General features: G+C 38.5%; 2 protein-coding genes across 8 annotated transcripts in view; one reads left to right on the forward strand and one right to left on the reverse strand.

The window, feature by feature from the left end:
* The first annotated feature begins 590 nt into the window (after positions 1–590).
* On the forward strand, positions 591–25,507 carry noctb (nocturnin b). 2 transcript variants are annotated; one of them, XM_079811804.1, is made up of 3 exons: positions 591–767; positions 20,044–20,313; positions 22,008–25,507. In XM_079811804.1, exons 2-3 carry the CDS (start codon positions 20,052–20,054, stop codon positions 22,865–22,867), a joined length of 1,122 nt encoding a protein of 373 aa, XP_079667930.1. In that variant the 5' UTR covers positions 591–767; positions 20,044–20,051; the 3' UTR covers positions 22,868–25,507. The 2 variants fall into 2 exon arrangements, with proteins under 2 accessions (XP_079667930.1, XP_079667929.1); XM_079811803.1 differs by lacking the exon at positions 591–767 and adding an exon at positions 18,140–18,256.
* Positions 25,497–27,698, reverse strand: part of elf2b (E74-like factor 2b (ets domain transcription factor)) — a 35,855-nt gene continuing 33,653 nt past the window's right edge. For all 6 annotated transcript variants that reach the window (XM_079811797.1, XM_079811801.1, XM_079811800.1 and 3 more), the window contains one exon: positions 25,497–27,252. In XM_079811797.1, coding sequence (XP_079667923.1) covers positions 26,574–27,252 — 679 coding nt within the window. In that variant the 3' untranslated portion in view covers positions 25,497–26,573. The remainder of the gene's footprint in view (positions 27,253–27,698) is intronic.

Below are 27,698 nucleotides of genomic sequence, written 5' to 3' on the forward strand. Positions count from 1 at the left end.
GGCTTGATGAGCATAAGATACATATTTCATAAACATTAAAAATTCCAAACTTCCGACCGGTACATATACATATGCAAGAGCATCTTCTCCCAATGATCCAGGAGCAATTTGGTGAAGAGCAGTGCATTTTCCAGCATGACGGAGCACCATGTCACAAGCCAAAGGTGATAATAAAGTGGCTCTGAGATCATTACTTAGATGATTTTGGATCCATGGCCAGGCAACTCCCTGGATCCCAAAACCTGTTGTCAATCCTCAAAAGGCAAATGGACAATTAGAAGTCCGCAAATTGTGATCAACTCGAGCACTAACGAGGAAAGAATGGATCGCCATCAGTCGGAATTTGGCCAAGAATCTGATATCCAGCATGCCAGAGCGAATTGTGGAGGTTATGAAGAAGGGTCAACACTGTAAATATTGACTCTTTGCAAATATTAAACGTTTTTGCCAATAAAAGCCTTTAAAAAATACTGTTTCAAATACTGTTTATTGACTTGCCAAAAAAACTCCAGATATGAATGCAGTCGCCCCCTTGCGGACGAATCCTTTATGTTTATATGCAGTACCGCCTCGACCCAGCAGATGGCAGTGCGACTCCATTGTTCAGGAATCACCACCAGTCCTATGACCTTGCTTTGGTTTACAGCTGTTTTTGTGGCGTGCGTAGGCTTGAGGAGGTCACTACTGTTTCTAAACGGACGCAGATCGCATCGATACACGCAATAAACGGCATACAAGAGGAAAATTCTGTATTTGAAGCCAATCTGGTAAGTAACAAAATCGACTATGCATAGCCACTTTACCTTTAATATATGCGCTGGCGTCCTTTATGTCTTCTGTGCATTTGTGTTTCAGTTTCTTCTGTGCGGCGCAGCGCATATTATAGAGACTCTTCTCCAAACTACCTCCATGTAATGAATCGTAACCTAGGAGAAGTTCAGAAATCGCAAATCATGTATAAGTGCTGCTTGTCCTCCACTAGCTCGTGTGATGATGGTCTCTGTTTAAGAAATGTAGCCTACTCTAATGCGTTCAACTAAGTCAACTTGTTGATAAATTCAAAAAGCGCAAAACCATAAAGGTATTCACGAAACAATACATCCATTTAAATTCGAGCCTACTGTGAATAATCAAATGGTACGTTACAATTAGTGATGCATCCATAGTATTATTTTTTTCAACTATGCTATAATCATTATTATGGACAATTACAGAATTACACACGAGCAAGAATGACGTCGTTGCAAATATATGAACGGATATGATGACGCGTAAGCACGAGGTCGCAGGTAATAGAAACATCACGACTGCAAGAGTAATATTGATATTATAGAACTGTTCAATGAATATAATATCGAGTAACTAACATTTAGACACAATACACAATACAGTTCCATACGAAGTCAAAGCAGGATACAGTGTTAAACGTTTCCGAGCAACACACATGGCATTTCGTTCCCAAATGAATCGATTATTAATGACTACAAATTTCGCCACCTACTGGCGTAACGATGTAACCCCGCTGAGAAACGTTATAAAGGTATAAAATAGTTCACCCAAAAATGACCATTGTTCCAACCCTGCATTATTAACTTTCTTCTGCGGAACATAAAATGATATATTTTGAAGAATGGTGGGCTGGAGCGCTGTGACTAAAGGCCGGTTCACACCAAGAACTATAAAACGATAAAGATATAGTTTAGAATAAACGTAACGATAAATCAAATCAAAATCAAATCACTTTATTTGTCACTCTACATATGCACAAGTGCAACAGTAGGTGAAATTCTTAGGTGCAGTTCCGAGCAACATGGTAGTCATGACATGACATGTACAACATTTAAAGCAGCATCAGATTACACTGATGCGCCCACAATTACTCACAGCACAGTAAACTCTACAATAAACAATAAATAATTTACACAATGTGAGTGTAGTTCTCACAGCTTTAAACAATATACACATACTTACAATATACATATACTTTAAACAATATACACTAAACATACACTAAACAATATACATTACGCTATAATAGTAATAATAATATACAATGTACAGTATAAAATATTATTCACAGATTGAAAAATTGAAATCCAAAGTGCAATAGATGCTGTATGATAAATAAATGTGTATATAATGTGTGTTTATCTACAGTGGGTTGTGCTGAGTGATATTCTGTCCAGTGTGTGTTATGATCCTGATGGGTCAAGAGTTAAGGAGTCTGATTGTTTGTGGGAAGAAGCTGTTCTGGAGTCGGCTGGTGCGTGATCTGATGCTGCGGTACCGTCTGCCTGATGGCATCAGTGAGAGCAGCCCATGGTTCGGGTGGCTAGAGTCTCTGATGATCCTCTGAGCTCTCTTCACACACCGCCTGACATAAATGTCCTGGAGGGAGGGAAGCTCACCTCCGATGATGCAGCTGGCCGTGCGCACTACCCTTTGCAGGGCTTTGCGGCTGCGGGCGGTACTGTTGCCGTACCAGGTGGTGATGCAGCCATCGATATCGATATCGATATCGATATCGATATGATGCGATATCGTCTGCTGGTGTGGATTCGGACGCCAGTTATCATAGTTTTCGTTTTTGGTGTGAATGGCCTATAACACTAAAATGATAACGTTACAACAATATGTTGTCTGCCACTTTAAATTCTCAAGCAGTTTAAAGTCGGGTGAATTTTGTTTGTCTGTCAATGTTTGTATGGTTCAACAGCTGGAAAATGAAAGTTCTGAAAGTGATTCCAACGTTATCGTTCCATCTTTATAGCTGTGGTGTGGACCTCCTATTCTCATAGAATTAGAACCTTATTGAAACTTTATGTTTTTAGTTATCGTCCTTGGTGTGACTGTGAATGGGCCTTAAAGAGTTAGTTCACCCAAAAATGAAAATTCCGTCATTAATTACTTACCCTCATGTCGTTCGACACTCGTAAGACCTCTGTTCATCTTCGGAACATAAATGAAGATATTTTAGTTGAAATCTGATGGCTCTGAAAGGCCTCCATTGGCACAATGCACGGTTCACTCTCAAGACCCTTAAAAGGTACTAAAGACATAGTTACAAAGTCCATCTCACTACAGTGGTTCTAAAATAACTTTATGAATCGGCGAGAATAGTTTTTGTGCGCAAAAAAACCCTAAATAACGACTTGTATAGTGATGACGATTTCAAAACACGGCCTCATGAAGCTTCGAAGCGTTATGAATGAGTGAGTCGAATCATGATTCGGATTGCGTGTCGAATGCGATCCTCATGAAACCCTTCATGAGGCCGTGTTTTGAAATCGTCATCACTATATAAGTCGATATTTAGGGTGTTTGTGCGCACAAAAACTATTCTCGCCGATTCATAAAGTTATTTTAGAACCACTGTAGTGAGATGGACTTTGTAACGACGTCTTTAGTACCTTTTAAGGGTTTTGAGAGTGTAAAGTGCCATTGTGTCAATGGAGGCCTTTCAGAGCCATCAGATTTCAACTAAAATATCTTCATTTATGTTCCGAAGATGAACGGAGGTCTTACGGGTGTCGAACAACATGAGGGTAAGTAATTAATGACAGAATTTTCATTTTTGGGTGAACTAACCCTTTAAATATCTGACACCTGTACATTTTATTAATAAATAGTGCCAGTCTTGAAATTTGATTGGAAAGTGTTGCTTGTTCCAAGAGGCCTTGGTGGAGTAGGTTTTTTTTCCACTTGTGAGCAGGAGTGTAAAATGAAAACCCTGGAGCGGAGCGTTTAAAAAACACTTTCTGCTCCACTCCCATATTGTTCTAGATCTGTGTTTGGTGGTGACACGCAAAGCCTGATGATTTTCTTTCTTTTTTGAGCTAGTTCCATTCACAGAAAATAAATATACAGTGTAATTTTTATCTGAAACATAAGTTCGGCCTACTTGATAATAATTGTTTAAACAACTGCTGTATGAAAGCAGTAATACACTTGCAAATGTGTTATTGCTTAACCCTCTATGGCAAAGTGTTGCCCTCAGGCAACAAACCACCTTTTTGGACCTCACACCGCCCCTTTAACTTTTTTAAATATTTTTTTTAAATACATAATATCACCTGACATGTCTGTTCAATGAAATGAGGGGCTGAAGTGGGTGTGACTTTTTGTTTGGGGGTGGAGCAGTCCTTTCATGAAGCAAAGCCACATGGGACACAGTGCCATCAATTGGTTGGATAAATATCACTTTTTAACATGTTTAAATTGAAATACATTTATTAAAAAAAAAATATGCATGTGCATCAGCATGTAAAAAAGTATGTTTGATTGTTTAAATATTTATTTTGTTTTTATTTATATACTAAAACTGTGTTTTTTTGTTCGTTGCCTCAGGGCAACACAATGCAGTTAGACCACATTTGTTCAGGCCATATCATAGTGTTAGTACCATATGGTGCATTCAAGTCTTCCTGGGAAGTTTGTTTTTACACGTTCAGAAAATTCAAAGAATGTGCATTATGAGTATCATTTATGTTTTTTATTATTATTGTAAACACAGATCAGGCATAACATTATGACCACCTCCCTAATATTGTGTTGGTCCCCCTTTTGCTGCCAAAACAGCCCTGACCCGTCGAGGCATGGACTCCTCTAGACCCCTGAAGGTGTGCTGTGGTATCTGGCACCAAGATGTTAGCAGCAGATTCTTTAAGTCCTGTAAGTTGTGAGGCCGGGCCTCCATGGATTAGACTTGTTTGTTCAGCTCATCCCACAGATGCTCGATTGGATTGAGATCTGGGGAATTTGGAGGCCAAGTCAACACCTCAAACTCGTTGTGCTCCTCAAACCATTCCTGAAGCATTTGTGCTTTGTGGAAGTGTGAAAGAGTTAAAGAGGCCACAGCCCCCAGGGAACACTGTTTCCATGAAAGGCTGTACATGGTCTGCAACAATGCTTAGGTAGGTGGTGCATATCAAAGTTACATCCACATGGATGGAGGACCCAAGGTTCCCCAGCAGAACATTGCCCAAAGCATCACTGCCTCCGCCTTCACACCTTCTTCCCACAGTACATCCTGGTGCCATGTGTTCCCCAGGTTAGCCACACACATGCACCCGGCCATCCACGTGATGTAAAAGAACATGTGATTCATCAGACCAGGCCACCTTCTTCCATTGCTCAGTGGTCCAGTTCTGATGCTCACGTGCCACTGTTGGTGCTTTGGCCGGTGGACAGGGGTCAGCATGGGCACCCTGATGGGTCTCAATTAGCCAAGACAGCCATGACCCTGTCGCTGGTTCACCACTGTTCCTTCCTCTGAGCACTTTTGATAGAGACTGACCACTGCAGACCGGGAACACCCCACAAGAGCTGCAATTTTGGCTCTGACCCAGTCGTCTAGTCATCACATTTTGGCCCTTGTCAAACTCGCTCAAATCCTTACGCTTGCCCATTTTTCCTGCTTCTAACGCATCAACTTTGAGGACAAAATGTTCACTTGCTGCCCAATATATCCCACCCACTAACAGGAGCCCTGATGAAGAGATCATCAGTGTTATTCACTTCACCTGTCAATGGTCATAATGTTATGCCTGATTGGTGTATGAATATAATACATGAGGTGTTAGTTGTAATTAGTAGTAGTGTTTTTGTATTGTTTGATGTTTTTCAAAATATAATTTTATCTAATGCACATATTGCTTGTTTTCCCTATTGAAAATCTAGTACCCTTATGGCACAGTGTTGCCCTGAGGCAACAAACCAAAATCTGGTTCAGGGGTGGGGGGGCGACACTTTTTATGATGGATATATTATCAGGGACCCCCAAGCTCCCAAAAAATGGGGTGAAATATTTTTTTCCCCCAAAAAAAAAAAGTCATGCCATAGAGGGTTAAATAAATTACTGTTATAATAAGAACTTTTGAGGATTTACACTTGGTCACTTTATGCATCTTGAGTGATTGGATTGTGTAGTATTTATGTAATCCAGACATTCTACATTTGTCGTGTTGTCATTGTCATGTGACCTGCTTGCATCAGTTGTGTTGCTTCACTGCCATTCACAACTCCTCTCTCGTGGGATAGTAAAGTGTCTATCAGATGCGCACATCGGAATATTGCCTAAAGTAGGTCATCCAGGTACGTTTTGCCGTTTTATGAATTAGGGCTGCATGATATATCGTTTTAGCATCGATATCACGATGTGCGCATCCGCGATAGTCACATCACAGGATGTGTGTAGATAATCCGTGATCCATAGAGGCCAGCTGCTCCTCGGTTCGGAACGCATGTGCTTCGCAGATTAATTGCAAAATTTAACCATCATAGAGTCAAAGTTTATCATTTGCATGTGTGTTCCGTCAGTTTAAACATCAAGCGCAAGAAGACTGGAACTTTTTTCTATGCTGCACACATTGGGCCACTCAGACAGCACGTCAACAACACCAAATTAAAGGGTTAGTTCACCCAAAAATGAAAATAATGTCATTTATTACTCACCCTCATGCCGTTCCACACCCGTAAGACCTCTGTTCATCTTCAGAACACAAATTAAAATATTTTTGTTGAAATCCGAAGGCTCAGTGAGGCCTGCATAGCCAGCTATGAAATTAACACTCTCCATTAGAGATCCATTAATGTACTTAATGTATATTTAAATCAGTTCATGTGAGTACAGTGGTTCAATATTAATATTATAAAGCGACTAGAATATTTTTCGTGGGCCAAAAAAAACGAAATAACGACTTATATAGTGATTACCAATTTCAAAACACTGCTTCATGAAGCTTTGGAGCGTATCGAATCAGCAAGTCGAATCATGATTTGGATCGCGTGTCAAACCGGCAAACTGCTGAAATCACGTGACTTTGGCGCTCCGAACCGCTGAATCGATACGCTGATTTGACTCGCTGATTCGATATGCTCCAAAGCTTCATGATGCAGTGTTTTAAAATCGGTATGAGGAACGGCATGAGGGTGAGTATTAAATGACATTATTTTCATTTTTGGGTGAACTAACCCTTTAAGTACTTTTACTCTTCCTTTTGAGCTTCAACGGACACGTGCACATAAAATTAAGTCAAAATGCCCCTCTTGGCGAGTATCCTCGCATTCAAATAAATGTAATGTAGGCCTATGTGCTAATGTATCTGTATATGATGTACAACAAGAAGAAATCTGCCCCATAGACAATAACTGCTGAAAGTGAACCGTTTCCTTCAAGTACTTTAAAATCACAAAGAAATGCACGTTTTCATTAGAAAAAAAAATCCACCTTTAGTAGTAGAAAATATTTACAGTACAAACCTTATCAGTGAACTTACTCAAAAACCTTATGAGGGCAAAAAAAAAAAAAAGCTAAATAATCGTTCATTAATCGTAATCGAGGTCAAATGTTCAATTAATCGAGGTTTTTATTTTTGGTCAAATCGTTACAGCCCTAACCTGAATGCTGTTAGATTTACCTGAAAAACATAAAGTACTGTTCATTTCATTTGTATCTTTCTTCTATTGTACTTATCTATACTTGTAATTTGTTTATTATTTTCTATGCAGAAGCACTCCCTAACAAGATCACCCCAATCATCCTAGATTTATTCATTCTTTACAAATAGAGCTATATAAATTATCTGGTGAAATTCTTTTTTTTTTTTCATATCGAATATATTTAGCAGAAAAACAAAATATCGCAATGTCAGTGTTTTTCCAATATCATGCAGCCCTATTATGAATACTTTAATTCACACATACAACTCTTTTCACATACTGTTTTTTGACTACTAGCCTACATAGATAATATTATAGGCTATATACTAATATGCATATTCAGATGCAGCCAACTGAATAGCTATCAAATCAGTGAAAATGCCCATTTCAGTTGTCACTCACAACAGCTTCCTTTATTGCACAGATAAGCAGGTTAACTAGGAGTCAAACTGCAGGAGATCTGAATAATCTCCTGGATGAAGTTAGAGCGAGATAAGAGCCAATATCTCCATTTGTTACAACACGCCCAACAGCCCATATGAAGGATCTCATTCTTACAGTGTTGAGTCATTTTGATCTGCCCCTGGCCTGCATCTCTAATAATGATGTTGCTGTGCTTCACCTCATTCTGTTAGTGTTGATTGGTACTATTTTTGATCGGTGACTTTTAATCATGACCTTAAACTTCAAGTTGAGTGACACTAAGGTATATTAGCACAATATTATCCTGAAAGATATGATACTCTCTTACATCCCCTTCCAAAATACTGCAGTACCATGGTAGAGTGATAGTGTCAAATTGCAGTGTTATGATACTGAATGCATACCGTATTCATATACTATGGTATTTTTGTATGGCAAAGGCAATTCACCTTTCAACCATTGAATTTTCATAATTTCCAGTTATTTGTAATTACTGAAAAAGGATGTTTTAAATATAGTTTTATATATTTTATCAGCAAAAAAGTCGATCTAGCTGTGCAACTACAAAAATGTTTATTCACTGCAGGGATGACATATTTTTGTAGGCCAACCCAGAAGTTAGCATCACCCCGATTTTGAAGCGTAAATACAGTCGGTAGAATTCAAAAGTTGAACGTACGCTATAAATGAACTACACCACGCATGAATTCAACGTCACCATCACTGAGCTGACAACTCTTAAGTTTGAGTTATAATAGTTTGCAAGAGTGGGGTATTAGTATCATAGAATAAAATGCAAAAATATATTTCAATATATTGGTGTTCACCACAGATCACCACAAGCATTTAACCAGTGCTAAAATGCTAACTCGCTTCCAGGTTTTGGCCTACAAAAATATGTCATCCCTGCATGAGTTATTAACTTCCGTGGCTTTTCCAGGCCTGTAAATCACAATTTTAAAATTCCTTTCTATTTCTATTTTTTTTTTTTTTTTTTTCTTCATGGGAACCAGAATAAGTGAGTGAAAGAGTGGGGAGAAAGTGAATATTGCTGTTTTTAAACTAATAATAATTCTTTAATACTTTACTTTGCTGTAGTCTTTACTTTATTACTTTACTGTAATATTGTGAAATATTATTACAGTTTATTCTACGGGGCCGTTGAATGCTTGAATCTGATTGGCTGATGAACGTTCTGAGGTGTGCAATTATTTTCTGGGAAAAGCACAGCGAACGTAGTTCCAGGCAGCTCTCTTGACCGCATTACAGTTCCATATCACTTCGCAAAGTTAACTGTAATAACGGAAATTACAGGACTAAAAAAAAAAAAACATGACAGACGATTTTCCTAAAGTAAATTTTAATATTTACGGTGAATATAAAATGTTCAAAAACTGGGCGGCAGCAGTATTAGACAGTCCAGATGAAAAACAACATAAACGGAAGCGGACATCAAAGGCAGCCGGCAACAACAAAAGACATAAAATGTATAGCGAAGAACAGCTAGACTAGCCTGGTCCTACCAGACTCTTGTACATTTCATTTGTAATGTACAGAGAGTCTGGCCACTCTCCATTGACAAGCGTTTACTTCCTTGAAGGCGGGTTCTCTGATGAAGTTTAAAACTATTGGATCTGCCCAGTGCAACTCTGGATCTGCCATAACCAATCGCTAACGTTTGGTTGCCATTCGCCTTTTTTTCTCACATGGAAATCCGGAAACATAATTGCAGATTTTGCACGCCACCTCAGTAATGAAAAACCTTGTGAATTCGGATTGTGATTTATTCACAGAGGAGGGGAGATTTTTGTGTTTGGGAACACGCTGCTCACGTGGTCCATAACATACAGTAAATAAAATATCATATGCTTGGTATGATAAGAATAAATACTGCTGTAAATAACGTCCCATTTCAAATGTTTACGTGCTTTTCTTCCTTTTATTTTTTGAGCGTGATGAAATATATTGCTCTTGAAACTACTTGCCAGCATTTAAAGAAATACAAGTCTAGAAATGCATCCAAATTACAGCGAAGCGCAACCGCACGGTGCTCTGCAGTGGTCAAAAAGGATATTAACAGTGAATTTTAAAGTGATATATTCTTGAAAACTCAGCGATGTGGATTCGGACAGAAATTAAATGACCACATGACCTTGATGTTTGCCTAAAACAGTAGGTAATTCGTCCAGGGAATTTTATGCTGGTGGTGGGAGACGGACGGCAATAAAATCACTGACTAGCCCCTGTAAATGATGACAATGCCTTCCGACCGCAAGCGAAACAGTTAACTTACCGGGGCTTCAGCCAACTCCTTCACCACTAACGGAGCGAGCTGGAAAATCAAACTTTTCCCGGGACACAACATCATGGCCTCCAAAAAAACTCAGCAAAGATAGTTCTTGCTCCGGCTTTAACCTCTGGATATTCGGCAGCGGTGCCACAACTGAATGAATGGCTTCGCTCGCATCTTTTCTCCGCCGCCATTACTGAACTACAACTCAAACTAGCGCACAACATCAACGTCATCGTTCTCAGCCACTCCCTCTGTTCGCTGATTGGACCGGTAAAAATTTGTTGGGGGAAAACCTATGACTATACAGCAGTCCCAGACGGAGTACTGAAGGAAAATGAAAATTGAGCGGAAGTACGTAGGAGGGCGAAGCCAGGCTACAGCTAGACATACTCGAGGGAGAAAAACACGAAGAAAACACACACAAAAAACCCAGCTTGGGCAGTTAATGTGTTTAACTTAAAGCCAAAAATACGTCTCTGGATGAGATAGAGAGAGAGGGGGGAAGACACTTTAAATACCCAGCTGCAAGCTTTCTATGCCACTGTCCGAAACACATCCGGCGCAGAGTATTCAGTGTCAAGTTGTATTTCCCTTAGAGCTGGACTGATCGCTATATATCCAAATACAACATCATTGGTCAATCGGAATATAAGTCATCCAACGACGTATTCAGGGCCGTCCTCAAAAAGTTTCGTCAGTACTCATCATCCTCCCATCTCCACTGCTGAAATACAGCACATTCGTCACTCTCCGTATCTGTCACCAGACACAGCAGCCGGACTGCTGTGAAATCCATATTTAAAACTTTATAAAGTAAACTTTCGGCTGACCGCCTTCCCTGTTCAATATATGGAAAAATTGTTGAAAGTTCCCCTGCCGATCGAAAGACTAACACGACCAGGTAGGCTCATCATGACGTCACGTACGCATCTTGAGTTTCACTTTCAACATTCAACACTTTTCCACGGAAGGCGGGTGACTGAAAGTTTACTTGATAAAGTTTTAAATATGGATATTTTTCTTACACAAACGCGTCGATTCGCTTCAGAAGGCCTTTATTAACACCCCGGAGCCGCGTGGAGCACAATATTTGACGGACAGATGCACTTTTTATGGACTTCAAAGACAGAGCAACTATTACTGCAAATCTAATGCTTGGATTAGCTTGGACTTTTGTAATATAACTGAAAGAAGAATGTCATATACACCTAGGATGATTTTAGGGTGAGTAAATTATGGGCTAATTTTCATTTTTGGGTGAACTATCCCTTTAAGTCACTTACATTTTAGATGCAGTATTGACTGTTTTTGTTCAATTTCAGCAACGAAAATAGTTCCAAGATCATAGCAAAACCATAGCGCGTCTCTCAGCAACACTGCGTTACTGAATGATTCAGCGTTTTGAATGAATCGGTTTGAATCAAAGATTAAATTACCTTTTTGTAAACGCCTCATTCTTAAATGAATCCGCAGTTTCAATGAATCGACTCAATGACTCTCTCATTAAGACAGTCACCTGCTGCCACCTACTGCCAGTTTAGTTTCATGTTTAAACATTCTTTCCAACATTTCTTATGTGTATATTCAAAAAATATTTAAAACAATCTCATAACATTATTTAATGCAGTTGTAATTTTTCAGTGTATATTATTTAATTTGATTGGTAACTGCCCTATTGTGTATTATTCTAATTTAATTTCTTGATCAAATTTAAGAATATAAAATTAAAGCTTAAAGGGCTACTTGAGTGCTTGGAAGATGAATGTGTATTTAAAATGGGTCATTTATGTAGTAGCATAGACCGTAAAAAAATATGGACGACGCGACTTCATTGACTTCCGCTGACCATAGTTGAAGCTTTCATAGGCCCGCTCACGGCGATGACATCTTGGGTCCGAGTCTGCGCAGTAGCGATCTCGGGACCGGAGTTGCGCAGTAGAGAACAGGAAGTAGAGGCGCGATTATCAAAAGCCCGCCCACACTCTCGCAGATGCAGAATAATTCATTGTGTTGGTGTGAAATAAACAGTTATGGAAAAGTAGAAATTAAAGCTAAAGCTCCAATCTCCTCCCAAAAATGCCGAAAAAAGTCCGTTAGTGCCTCAGTGACAACTTCACTCAGAGAAGCAGTCAATCTCAGCTGTCAACCATGACGTCACACCCCCGTTTTTATAGCATCAAATAACTCACTAAAACTAAACTTATTTAAAAAACGAACACTTGAAATGAAATTATCGTAATAAAAACTGCCTAAAATGACAGAAACCATCTTTAGGAAACAATTATTTGAAGTGTAATTGAATTGTTTAGTGTGTCTCGCGTCCATTCAAATACATGGAGGGGTGGGGTTTAGGAGCTATACTGGGACCGGCCACCGGGGGGGGGCGATCGAGGTGCGGAAGCTTCAATTTCTGACAGGAGCACTGCAGGCTTGTGTAGTAAAAATGTGAAATTATTTTTTTATTTGGTGCCTTCTAGGCTGAGAAAAGACAGAAATTGTATTTTTGTCTCATGTGGATGAAAGACAACAACTCCCAGAATGCACTTGCTTCGCTGCTCAACAAGGCCACTCCCAAAGCCACGCTACCGTTTATCACTTGCCCACCATGACACCGCCCCCACCGTTGTTTTGATTTTCATCGTAATAAAATAATTTTGTTCAGTTAGAGAATAGACACTACAATTAAAAACTGAACGTGTCTTTTCAATAAAGTGTGAGTGAGCCGAACGAAAGTCACATCTCAAACGCAGCAGGAGTCAGATTTCATTCATCACGAGAGTGAAGAGCTGAGCAGAGCTGAGGTAAGCGCGGCTGTCATTCACAACGCGTGTCCAGTCTGGCGCGTTTTCAGATTAGTGCTGGGCGGTATACCGGTTCATACCGAATACCGTTTTTTGGTTTTTTTTGATGATGATGATGATGATGCTGATGATATGAATTTTGATGATACCGCAATACGGTATATGTCGCTTAAACAACGTTCGGAACACGGTGCAGCGCGTCATTGTTTGAGAGGGGACCCATTTCATTCAGAACACAGCTGAGATCACATTACAGCCTATGGCTGAATCCTATACTCTCATTCACTATTCCCTACGTTATCACTTTATTTGAAGGAGTAAATGAAAACGTGCGTGAAGTCGGACAGCATTGTGTACATCGGCTGTACACTCATTATTGAGGTGCAATGGGATAGAATGAGTGCACTCAATAACTTCCACTAGGGTTTCGGACACCACTACAAAGCGCTGTCCCCTCCAAATAATGCTCTATTTGAGGTTATATGGGGCGATTTCGGATTCAGCCCTTGATTACAGTGGAGAATTCAAACTACATGCGGTGCGCGAGAGAGAGTGGTTTCTGCGTGGACCACCGCGATGGGTTTAACAACGCTCACCACATGGATCATATAGCACTGATATAGACCAGAGCAAGCGCGTTTAAAATTTTTATAAACATATTTCATATACTCTAGTGCTCTAGACATGAACCAGAAGCGTGTATGCGGCCATATTTTCTCACGTCTTATTAAAATGAAATGTATGCACTGATTACACTGATACAATTGTATGTCTGATCACGAACGTGCTGACACGATGGATTATTCTGCTACATAAACGACAATGATGTAAGTTAATAAATAAACTGACAATTCAAAGAAGAATGGGCAAAAAAGTAACTGCTTTATTCTTTCTGTGTTTAACTGATGTGGTGTCATTCGTTCAGAGAGTGCTCTTCTATTGCAAATATCCGCGTTTCTCCTCGTTTTGGCAGTTTGTTGTTATATAGGGTTAGATTTTTTAAATGCTTAAGGTACCCTCAACTCAACTTTTAATATTCAGGTGTCTGTAAGTATGACTCTGAGCGTGTTGCAGGTCTGTGTTTTATTGGTTGTTGTCTCTCCACAGCATCATTTTGTGGGGCTTTGTAAACCTGTATTAACTCTAGTGTGGAATTGTTCTATAATATTCACTCGTCATGACAGTAAAACAGGGCATTCTAGTGAATCTACTGCAGTATTTACTCTCTCAATCAGTAGAAAATGTGATTAACACCCTGTCATGCATAGGGGGGAAAAATACCGTCATATACCGTGAAACCGATACAATTTAGAAAAATACTGTGATATACATTTTTGGTCATACTGCCCAGCACCATATCAGATCATGCCTATGAAAGCTTAACTTTGATAGGAATTCGTTGAAAAGTTTAAACACTCACTTTGCTCCGCTCCGTTATGAATGCCTGATCCGAGCGGCCGTGCACATTTACATTCTGTGAGTGAGATCCCACCCCTATGGGCGGGTTGAAAATATGCGGAACTAGCTCCTTCTACTGGCTGTAGTCTCTAGCCTCTGGCCAAAAAATCCTCCGCTGACACAAAATGACGATATTTGCGTCGTCATTGGAGGACTTTTTCCAGAAATAAACTGCATAATTCTCTCGTCTCAGGGGGACGGGAAAGTACGATAATTTGAATATACTATCGGGTTTCTACTGATACAAAGCTTAATGCTAAATCGCTGAAGTAACTTCATTACAAAGTATTAGTAATTTAATAAGATTAGGGGAAAATTCCCTTTAAAAAAGGTAAAAATATCACAAATATGCAGTTTTAAATATGTCAAAGCTGATTGAACACTGGTTAGAATATTGCTTCAGATATATACATTGAAATATTTTTTCGTAACAATGTAAAAGTCTTTACTGTTACTCACTTTTGATCAATTAAATGTGCTCTTCCTGAATGAAAGTATTAATCTCTTTAAAAATATGTTTCTTTTCAATCTTACTGACCCCAAACTTTTTAATGGCAGTGCATACTTAACCATGGTATTGTTTGTTAGAGATTTTAACATGATCCTTTTAAGTAACTCCATTTACAAAAATATGTTTGGATGGTTAAACAGAGTGTATGTTTAGAAGCATGTCATGATCACATGCTGATTTCGTAATATCAAATGTGTGCCAAAAAGTGACTGTTGCAAAAGTTATTGTGAATGTACAAACCACTTATGTTGTAACCTTGCCCAGCTTCCTGAATGACAAGTCAGACAATTAGAAACATTTAAGATTAAAGTCGCACCAAACGGAAGTTGTGATAGTTTTTCTTTCCTATTGACGTACTGTATATTTCAGTGAAATCTCGAACAAGAAATGTAGGGTGGGGCTTGATTTTGTCCTTCAGTAATTGATTGGATTATTTGATCGTTATCTTTTTCTATTGCTGCATTCTATCTCATGTGAGAGACAGGTTGTCCTGTAATCTGTCCTGTAAATCATCAGAGAAGAGATGTCATTGCAAGAGGGAGGGGAAGTTATTATAAGGGCACTTGTAGTATTTAAAAAAAGAACGATGATGTGCATGGTTAAATCATTTATAATAACTACAGCAATATTCCATAAAAAAACAAGAATTGTCCATTTTGATATCATGTGAAAAATTGCACCATATATTATTGTGGCAGAGAGAGCTCAATGCAAATAGAAAAAACACCAGCAAATTAAGAAAACATATTTGTCCATTTGACAACACGTGGAGATAATACTCACAACGCAACCAAATACAGAAACCGCTGCAAATACTGGCAACGCTACCAAATACACAAACACACTGCAAATACTTGCAACGCAACCAAATACAGAAACACACAATGCAAATACTCACAACGCAACCAAATACAGAAACGCTCTGCAAATACTCACAACGCAACCAAATACAGAAACACGCTGCAAATACTCACAACGCTACCAAATACAGAAACACACTGCAAATACTCACAACGCAACCAAATACAGAAACACGCTGCAAATACTCACAACGCTACCAAATACAGAAACACACTGCAAATACTCACAATGCAAACAAATACAGAAACGCTCTGCAAATACTCACAACACAACCAAATACAGAAACGCATTGCATATACACACAATGCAACCAAATACAGAAACGCTCTGCAAATACTCACAACGCAACCAAATACAGAAACTCGCTGCAAATACTCACAACACCACCAAATACAGAAACACACTGCAAATACTCACAACGCAAGCAAATACAGAAACTCGCTGCAAATACTCACAACACCACCAAATACAGAAACACACTGCAAATACTCACAACGCAAGCAAATACAGAAACGCATTCCATATACTCACAACGCAACCGAATACAAAAATGCTCTGCAAATACTCACAATGCACACGAATACAGAAACTCGCTGCAAATATTCTCACAACACAACCAAATACAGAAACATGCTGCAAATACTCACAACGCAACCACATACAGAAACTCACTGCAAATACTCACTACACAAGCGAATACAGAAATGCATTGCATATACTCACAATGCAACCGAATACAGAAACGCTCTGCAAATACTCACAACACAACCAAATACAGAAACACTCTGCAAATATTTGCAACGCAAGCAAATACAGAAACGCATTGCATGTACTCACAGTGTATCCGAATACAGAAACACGCTGCAAATACTCTCAATGCAAGCAAATACAGAAACACACTGCAAATACTCACAACGCAAGCAAATACAGAAACTCGCTGCAAATACCCACAACACCACCAAATACAGAAACTCGCTGCAAATATTCTCACAACACAACCAAATACAGAAACATGCTGCAAATACTCACAACGCAACCACATACAGAAACTCACTGCAAATACTCACTACACAAGCGAATACAGAAATGCATTGCATATACTCACAATGCAACCGAATACAGAAACGCTCTGCAAATACTCACAACACAACCAAATACAGAAACACGCTGCAAATATTTGCAACGCAAGCAAATACAGAAACGCATTGCATGTACTCACAGTGTATCCGAATACAGAAACACGCTGCAAATACTCTCAATGCAAGCAAATGCAGAAACACGCTGCAAATACTCACAACACAAGCAAATACAGAAACACGCTGCAAATACTCTCAACACAAGCAAATACAGAAACACGCTGCAAATATTCAAAACGCAAGCAAATACAGAAACACACTGCAAATACTCTCAACACAAGCAAATACAGAAACACACTGCAAATACTCACAAAACAAGCAAATACAGAAACACACTGCAAATACTCACAAAACAAGCAAATACAGAAACACACTGCAAATACTCTCAACACAAGCAAATACAGAAACACACTGCAAATACTCACAAAACAAGCAAATACAGAAACACACTGCAAATACTCACAAAACAAGCAAATACAGAAACACGCTGCAAATACTCTCAACGCAAGCAAATACAGAAACACGCTGCAAATACTCACAATGCAAGCAAATACTGAAACAACTGAAGAAAACATATCCGCATGGAAATAAAAAACGGCAGCAAATTAAGAAAACGTCTTCATCCGTTTGATAACACATGTGCTGCAAAATTCTCACAACGCCCCAAATACAGAAATGCGCTGCAGATACAACGCAACCAAATACAGAAACGCGCTGCAAATACTCACAATTCAGCCAAATGCAGAAACGTGCTGCAAATAGCACTGAAATGTTTCAAGGGGACCCCAACAAGTGACAAACTGGCTGAGACCGCTTATTGTTAAATGTCTACTTGTCATTGTTGTCTGACCTGAAAGGTGTTTTTTTTGTTTGTTTATTTTATATCCTGAACATTGCGAGTTTTTGTATTTGGTTGCGTTGTGAGCATTTGCAGCACGTGTTGTCAAACTGATGATGTTTTTTTTAATTTGCTGGTGTTTTCTATGTGCATGTGTTTTCTTCAGTTAGAGCTCTCTCAGCCACTGTACAAGAGTGTGTTTTGTTAACCTTAGTATTTTTCCTTGATACGAAACTGGCATTATGCAATATGCATAAAATCACATGTGGTGACATGGTTGCATTATGTACCCTTTCTGTGTGCTCAGACTGCATGCGTGTGTGTCCATATGGTCTCCTGACGTAGGTCTCAAGTCTGTAATCTCATTCTGTCAGTAGCAGTTTAACACACACAGCTGCATTTCTGCTGAACATCGCTCACACAACACCACAACACACATGCTCTGCTGTAGGACACACTCAAAAAAATACAGTCCTGACATCATGGAGGTTGTTGGTAAGATAAACAAATTCAGTTAATTACTGCTTTTCATCTGTTCAACTTGATTTTAACACTAATGATTTTGTATAACTCGAATTTGTGTTTGGAGGACTTGAGGTGAACTTCTTAAAAGTGTGGTCATGAGTGGACAGTTTTGAGACAAAAAGTGAATATTGTTTTTTTGTAACTCGGGTAACATCTCGTTGATTAGAAACCGAACATAACAGAGACTATTTATGTAGTGTTCCTTCTGTGTGTAACAAAAAATACAATGGTGCACTGATGGTATCAGATAACAATACCATGGTTACACAAAGTCTCATCTGGCAACTTTTTCCTGATTAAAAAGATTTAAATGAATTTACAGTGAATTTACAATAATTATACCTTTTAAAAATACACTACTGTTCACAAGTTTGGGTTCTGTAAGATTTTTAAATATTTATGAAGGTAGTATTTTATATTGACGAAGACTGCATTTATTTGATCAAGATTACAGTAAAAATAGTAATATTGAGTAATCTTATTGCAATTTTTTTTTTAACTTTTCGGTTTTAATATATTTTAAAATCTAATTTATTCCTGTGATGGCAAAGCTGAATTTTCAGCATCATTACTTGTCTTCAGTGTCACATGATCCTTCAGAAATTAAGTTTTATGAAAACTTAAATATTAAGTTGTGCTGCTTAATATTTTTTGTGGAAACTGTGATTTATTAGTTTATGATTCTTTATGTTCAAAGTTCAAAATAACAGCATTTATTCTTTTGTAACAATTTAAAAGTGTTACTGTCACTTTTGATAAATGTATGCATCCTGGCTGATTTTTTTTTTTTGTTTGTTTGGTTTTTAATCTTACAGACCCTAAACTTTTGACTGGTAGTATACACTACATTGTGCAAGCTAATATACAACATGAGATGAAGACTCCAGTCATCGTATTACTTTCATGTTGATATCACATGATAGCTCATTTCTGCAATGGCATCAGTAACAGATGGCACATTTGCGCGTATCAGCACAAAATAAATTACTGATTTATTTTAATGGGAAAAACGTATGATTTAATATTTTATTATTCAAATGTATTTGAATTTATTTAATATAAATTTATTTATTTATGAATTATGAATTATGAATTATGAAATTATGAATTTATTTAATATTATATATATATATATATATATATATATATATATATATATATATATATATATATATATATATATATATATTAATTACTTTATTTTAATAATTATATTAAGTCACACATTAAAATTGTAGTTATTGAATTTTCCATTTTTTTGTTCTGATCTGAAGATTATATGATATTGTTAAATTAACTCTTAGCAACAGTGAGCATCATAAAGCCTTGGTAATCTATAGATCTCAGAGGCAATTGAGTTAAAAGCTAACCAGGCGTTAATCAAAGCATGTTTAGTTGATTAAGGCCAAGATGGATTACCAGGGACCTATAGGCCAACATAAAGCTCTAGCGTAGCCAACCAGAACATCCATTTGAATTGAAGAAGTCTACACCTGTGAACTTGCTTGTTACTGAGACTTTGAGATCAATGGAGCTATTACATGCATGAACACCTCTCAGCTCTGGGTGTGTGCGACGTGTCTTTAACAACCGGTGCTACTTGCTGCTCTCAGTATAAATGGATTAACCATGTGTTTGCTTGTCCTATTTGAAGAAGATACAGGATATAATGAATTAAAGTGGAGCCTGATTTAGTTCAGCCCAACTGCTCTCTGTGTAAAGGCGTGTTCACACTGACAGCTGTTTGTTTCTCTTAGCATGTTCCATGGGCAGCAGCTCTAGTCTCTACAGTGCCCAGGCTAAGACTGTCAGCAGACCTCCTCTCCCTCACCCTTGTGACTCCAAATACAATCCGGGTAACAATCTGGATCTGGATCAAGACCTGGCGGACCCTTTGGAGCTGTTGCAGGAATGTAGAGAGAATCTGAGAAACCGGCCAGCCCAACTGCAGAGAGCTTTGATTCAGACGGGGCATGGAGTCTCCAGGCAGACGATCAGAGTTATGCAGTGGAATGTACTAGCACAAGGTATAAACATAAACCCTATATTCCATATTCATAAAGAGGGGACACTGAATTACATATTACTTGTTTTAACATGATATACACTATCGTTCAAAAGTTTGGGGATATGCGAGAGCCTCTTATGGTCACCAAGACTGCATTGATTTAATCAAAAATAAATCATAAATTCACTATTACTATTACAAAACTGTTTCTATTTCAATAATATATTTAAAATGTTATTTATTCCTGCAACTTTTCAGCAATCTTAAGTGTCACATGATCCTTCAGAATTGATTATAAGATGCTTATATTATATTATAATATAATTTTTTTATTATTAATACTAATGTTGACAGCTGTTGTGCTGCTTAATATTTTTGTAGAAATTTGTGTTTTTTCAGGATTATTTGATGAAAATAATTTATTTGAAATAGATTTTTTGTAACAATGTAAAAGTATATACTGTCGCCTGATTAATTTAATGCATCCTTGCTGAATAAAAGTAATTTCTTGAAAGAAAAAAAAATCTTACTGGCCCGAAGGTTTCAGAGTACAGGAATAAAATGGGCAAATAGTAATAATAAAATATAATTATTAATAAACAATTATAATAGTAACCACCAAGAACACACTAGCAATCACATAGCAACTCGCTAAACCCCTTAAGAAAACTTGGCAATGCATAGCAACACTCTAGTGGCATGGCTCTCTAATTGCCACAATAGTATAAAATTATGTTGATATTTTAACAAAAATTACGAAAGAATAAAATAAATAATATTTAGTTACCTGATATTTTATAAGTTTTGACAATGGTAATTGTATATATGGAAGCTTGTATCCATCACAGAATAAAACAAATAAAAAGATAATTGCGACTTTATCTTTTGACTTTTTTTCTCATCAAAAATAATCGCAATTACCTTTTTTATTTAGTAGCAGAAACAAAGCTTTCATAATGTTCATTCATATGCCTGTAATTGTTATCATTTATTTTAGAATAATAATAAAAATAATATGTAACAATATAAAAAGTAATAATAAATAAAGCATTTTAGGGTTAATAAAAAACATAGATATACTATAGGCCTATTTAAAAATAATAATAATAATAATAATAATGACAAAATTACTAAAACTTTAACTTAAAGGAAAATATAAAAATAAAATCAACTCAAAATATTTAAAAAAAACTACAAAAGAATCTCGATGATACTGAAATTACCGACGCTATCTCACGACCAATCCTACGTATTTCTACGAAGTGGCTAATTCGTACGAATTCATACGACTTCATACTGCAGTGATGGGTAGGTTTAGGGGCGGGGTTTGAGGTTAAGTCATTCATAGCAAATCATACGAATTATTAGCTCCATTAGCTGCTATTTCAAAAATGGCGGTCACAAGTTTGTGTTCGTCTTGTTGGTCAGGGTAACCCCGCCCCCAGCCCCAGAGACAAGCGGTTCTTAATTCTAGACCAGCAATGTTTTGGTGCTACTTAAGAACCACTTTTCCTGGTTCAGAGCTGGTGCTTTGGGTGTGGAAAGACAAAGAACCGATTTGAAACTAGGCTCTGGCTCCGAACCAGCACCAGCACTGCCTTGGTGGAAAAGGGGTAAAGGTGACATTTTCTTGAGAAAATGTAAAAATCTTTATTATAAAGTTCTAGCTGGGATTATTTTTTAACAATCCAACTTCTCTCTGTCCTGTTGCAGCATTGGGTGAAGGCATGGACAGTTTTGTGCAGTGCCCCATGGATGCTCTGAACTGGGCTGAAAGGAAGTATTTGATCCTGGAGGAGATCCTAACCTACAGACCTGACATCCTATGCTTACAGGAAGTCGATCACTACTTTGACATGTTTCAGCCCGTCCTGGCAAGTTTGGGCTACCAGGGCAGTTTCTGCCCCAAACCTTGGTCTCCATGTCTGGATGTGGAGAACAACAACGGCCCTGATGGCTGTGCCCTGTTCTTCAATCACAAACGCTTCCAGTCACTAAACACAACACACCTACGACTGTCCGCCATGATGTTAAAGACCAATCAGGTGGCAATCATCGCCGCGCTACGCTGCCGAGCAACAGGTCGGGCGTTCTGTGTCGCGGTAACTCATCTAAAAGCACGGAGCGGTTGGGAGGTCCTACGCAGCGCACAGGGTTCGGATCTCCTGCGTAACCTGCGGAATGCTGCACAGAGAATAGGGACCGAAGAAAAAACAGATACCGACGTTCCTCTGATAGTATGTGGCGATTTTAATGCCGAGCCGTCAGAAGACGTCTATAGGAATTTCGCAACATCTAGTCTGGGACTGGACAGTGCGTATAAGCATTTGAGTACCGACGGGAAAACCGAGCCACCTTACACAACGTGGAAGATCCGGCCCAGTGGCGAGTGCTGCCACACACTGGATTACGTGTGGTATTCGCACAGCGCGCTCGATGTTAATGCGGTTCTGGACTTTCCTACAGCCGAACAAATTGGACCCAATAGGCTGCCTTCCTATAATTACCCCTCAGATCACCTCTCTCTCGTCTGTGACTTCAGCTTCAAGGATCCGACTCTTGTTTCCCAGTAATTACAGACTTATTTCACAAGATGTTTACCACAAGTCCAGACTTGTGCTGGCACAGCATTTCTACATATTTTGGTTATTGTTCATGAATAATTTACACTTCAGCCAGTACATCCTTAAAGGAATAGTTCATACAAAAAAATGTCCATGTATGATATCCTTTGCACTGTGGAACATTAAAGGAGATTTGTTTTCATTTGCTAAACAATACAGCACAATACAATCTTCATAAAGCAAAGACTTAATCATAAAAGTAGTCATTTTGTCCATACAATACGATAGCTTCCATTCTATGTTTGATTTCAAAAAGCAACAATGCATTCAAAAGAGGCATAGGCTAATGGGGGAAAGGTGTTCAAGAAATAACTTAAATATTGTTACTCACACAAAGGCTTGAAATATCATAGACTATTTTTATGGTGCTGCTGTAAATTGATGTCCGTTTGTATTGTATGCACAAGAGCAGCTTGGACATTTAGTGAAATATCTCCTTTTGTATTCCACAGGAAAAAAATAAAGAAATATACAGGTTTGGAAAGACATAAGGTTGAGTAAATGTTGACAGAATTTTCATTTTTGTGTGATTTTAGAAGCCGTTCACACAACACCGTTTTCAACTAAAAACAGAAAACTTTTTATGCATTTTGGCCTTTCATTTACACGGCAACAATGTTTTGGGGGTCTGAAAACGGCAACTTTTTCAAACGATACCGTTATCGTCTCTGTGTAAACTACAAAAAAGCAAATGTGATGTCATGCGTGTACTTTTTCTTTACAAAGTGACATCAACTACTGGCCTGGTAGCATATACAGCTTTTTTGCGGATGGCAATTGCGTCTGTTCATGAAAAACACAAAGAAAACCCTTTTCCGTTTTTAGTACGTTGTTGTCGTGTAAACGTACCCTTATTCTTTTACACTCCTGTATGCTACTGACTTGAGGATGTATTGGTTTAAAAGCAAAAAGTTACTTTTTTTCTTAACATGCGACAAAATTATCCTGCTAAATTGCTTTGGTCTTATTGGTAATAACATGACAGCTTGGACAAATAAAACTATTGCATTGTGGTGTTTTTTAATAAAGTATGTTTTGGAAGGTGTCAAATTCTGCATGAAATTGCTTTAGTAAAAACACTGTATACCATTCACACTCCGTGCACAAGTGAGAGAAGTCTTATTCATTAATTAATGAATCATTTCCTTTGTGCAACATCCTCAAAATTGACATTTCACATCTAGTTTCACCAGTCTACCTGGCATGATCAATTGCAGACAGTTATTAGTAGCTACCTGTCACATGAGCTCCTCGTTTATGGTCATGCATTATTAAATTGTTGCACCTTTAAAGGGCACTGCAGAGGATGCATATCGATCCCTTCCTAAAGTGTATAGGGAAGTGAGCAAAACCACTAGCCCACTAGGCTCTCTAGTTTAATCATATACTCTCATGTATTTACATAATGATCATTACAGACTATAAAGAGATGTTGGTGCTTCTCCCTACCCCTTGTTTACGTTTTGAAGTAAGGGTAAAACTCAAATGTTATTTTAGTATTATTGAGGTGCTCTTTTAGTTATTAACATTTTCAAAGCCTATTCGAAAAAAAAAATTGTTTTAACGGGGAGGGGAAAAAATGTTGTTGCCTTCTTGTGTAGAGCCTCTGTGGAACCGGATTATCCAGCTAATGTGAAGAAAATATCTAGAAAGCACACTACACCCTGGTGACAGAATTTATAACTGCATGCACAGAGCCCAGAAATACAACCTCTTGCTGATGGACTTGTAGCACCGTATGAAGACTTAACGATTGTACATTTTCCATTCAAATACTTTTCGCTAGTATGCTAAATATATGAAAGAAAGAATGTACTACTAATCTTAGTGTATGAAGTGAAATTTAAGACCATTCGTACCTCGTATTCAGTGCAGTTGGGGGCTCACTTTTCTTTTTTCGGTAGCCTGGCCTAGCACGTTCACTGGGTCTGGGCATGTGTCTAGGGCTGGTCTGTGGTGAGGTATTCTGCCTGTCTGATTTTCACTGTGCAGTTGTCGATTCGGTCCTGTGTTTTATGTAATTTTCTTGTGTGTATCAGTTGTTTTGGGACTTTGGTATTTCAAGAATTGGATTCCTGAACATGTATTATAAGTGGGTAACAGACATGTACCCATTTATGTTCTAAAGATATATGGAGTTGTTCCTAGTTGTAAATAGTCTGGTTTCTAAATAAGTCAGATGTTAGTCTCCTAAAGCTACATTTTCTCCATCTCATTTCAGCCCCTAGTGGTAGTTACACGGAACTTTGGTCGTGAAGCAGCCATTGCCCTCCACTTATTGACCAATGTCAAATTAATGAATAATGAATGTATGAACATACGTACGTAAAACAAATGACAGCCAATACATCTGAATGAAAAACAGGGCAAATCAAAGAAAATATTACAATTCTAATAACCATCTCGGACAATTCATTCATAACTGCTAATTTTACAGAAAATTTTGTTTTACTGGAATATTGGTCCTACTTTGTTTTTCACTAGCTGTCGTTTTTCTGAGATAGTGAAAAGGTGACCTAAGAGCATGCAACAAACAGTTCTGCAGCGGACATGCGTATCAAAAACAACACCACTCAAATTCAGGAATATTTTTGTATTTGAGTAAAATCTACTTGAGTACACTTTGAAACAAGAGTACAACAAAATAGAATATACTTCAAATGTTGAATATACAAACTAGATTATTCTGAACACAAACATCTTGTTCTCCCTCTTTAAGGACTAATAAAAAGCAAAAGAAAACAATGCGTAAGAAATGTATTTGCAGTGAGGACACATGCTGCCGATTGACCCTTTTTTTCTCTTTTGTGTTGACAAATTGCCATCCGGTTGTTCCGGGATTCAGACCCAGATTTGATTACACCCAAATAGTATGGCCTTCTTTAATCCAGGAGATGGAAATGGGAATGCAAAAATGCTTTGCAGGTTGTTTGCCAATAATACTGTGCTCGGTACAATGTGTGAGGAAAAAACAACAACAACAACAAAACATGAGCTTAACACAAAAGCTTAATAAGCTTGATTAAAAAAAAGAAGAAGAAGAAGAAAAAGACAAAAACAACTGTTCTAAGGCTGCATTGTATATAAATTCAGTAAACTGTATAATTCCTATATACAAAGTCCATTTCTTCTCTTAGTAGAGGTGGAGGGAGAATAGACACATTCCTGTGAAACACGGGCATAAGCGTGGACTCACAGTGATCGTCAAAAGAAACTGCTGGTTTTGCCTTGCAATTTTAATGTTAAAGAAAAAAGTCTTTATACAAGTCATAAAAAGTTGAATTTATCCTCCCTCAAAAGTTCACATACTTGACTACTTCAACTACTCACTCCTTAGTGTTCTGCTTAGCTGTTATTAGTGTCAAAGTAGCTTTTTTTTTTTTAAGTGGAGAACTGTAGTGTTCCTTACATTGGTCCCTTTAACAACTCATAATTGAAATGATGGACATCTAGGTTTAATTCACATGATGTGAGAATTGGGGCACTGATACAGGCTGGAGTCTTTGCCTGCTTTTTAATATATATAAAAAAATTAAACCACACTTGAACTTGAAACTGTACAACTCCAGTTTGTATTCCCAGAATGCGATTGAATAGTATCTGGGGATGATAAATTCATTTATTATTGTTCATGACGGACAAAACGCATCACTCTTCAGCTCTCTGCTGCGAACTGTGGTTTTGAACCTTCCTCTACCACCTGTGCTGCTTCCTGTGTGGGACTGTCCTGCTGAGGCTGTTCTGCGGGAGTGCAGTCAGGTTTGGACTCGATCTTTGCTTTCGGAGAGAGCTGGCTCTGTTGAATCTGGATCTGAACTGGGACTGACGCTGGACTCTGCACAGCGACCGGAGTAGACGCCGCCGTCTGAACGGAGATTGGGACTTGAGTTTGCGCCTGGATTGAAACGGGGACCTGCGTTTTCGCCTGAGCCGGACTCTGCTGGGCAGGCACTGCCAGTCTGACCACCTGCGTCCCCTGCGCCATAGACACGGGCGTAAGTGCACGGACGGCGAGGGGGGTGCCCATCAGATTGATGCCTGTGGGGCTGCCCGGTTTGGCCTGAAGCTGGCACTGCGTGAGCTGGCTTGCAGGGATGGTGATTATCTTGGCGAGCTGGACCGTGATCCTGTCACCGTTCTCTGCTGTGGCGGGCACCATCGTTGGCATGGTCTGGATTAGGACTTTGGGTGCGTTCATGCCAGCCGCTGAGCCAGTATTGGTGGGCGCTGTGGTGAAGAGGGAAGGGTTTGCCGACTGCACGGCCACTGTAGAGATCTTCTGTCCCAAGGAGTTTGTCATAACCACCGGCACTTGCATAGCAACCCGCACCGTCCTGGACACAAGATTGTGTTTTAAAACAATGTTGAACAATTGACTGCCATCAACCATTTTTGTCACAGAAAATGAAAGTATCCAAGGTCTACTAGAACACTTGTAAGATGCTGCAGCACCTCTGCCTGAAACACTCAGTTTAAGTTTCTGTCTCTTTAAGCCCACCTTTCTAAAAAAAAAAAAAAACAGTCTGATCTGATTGGTCAGCTAAACAGTATTATATCTGTAACTATGCGATCAGTATTGGACATCCATACAATGTTTGTTTTTTTTGCCCTCTGTCTCGTTCTTTGGGGATTGGTAAAAGCAACCAGTGGGCATATGCATCACATGGTGATGTAGCTAAAAATGGCAGGACTACAAACAAGGAATTTCATGCCAGTTTCTGAAATTAAGTAATTTTGCAGATCGTTTACACGCATATTACGCACTAAAGTAAAGGTAAAA

Source organism: Gobio gobio, assembly GCF_949357685.1.
Source record: "Gobio gobio genome assembly, chromosome: 3".
In the NCBI taxonomy this organism is placed as follows: domain Eukaryota; kingdom Metazoa; phylum Chordata; class Actinopteri; order Cypriniformes; family Gobionidae; genus Gobio; species Gobio gobio.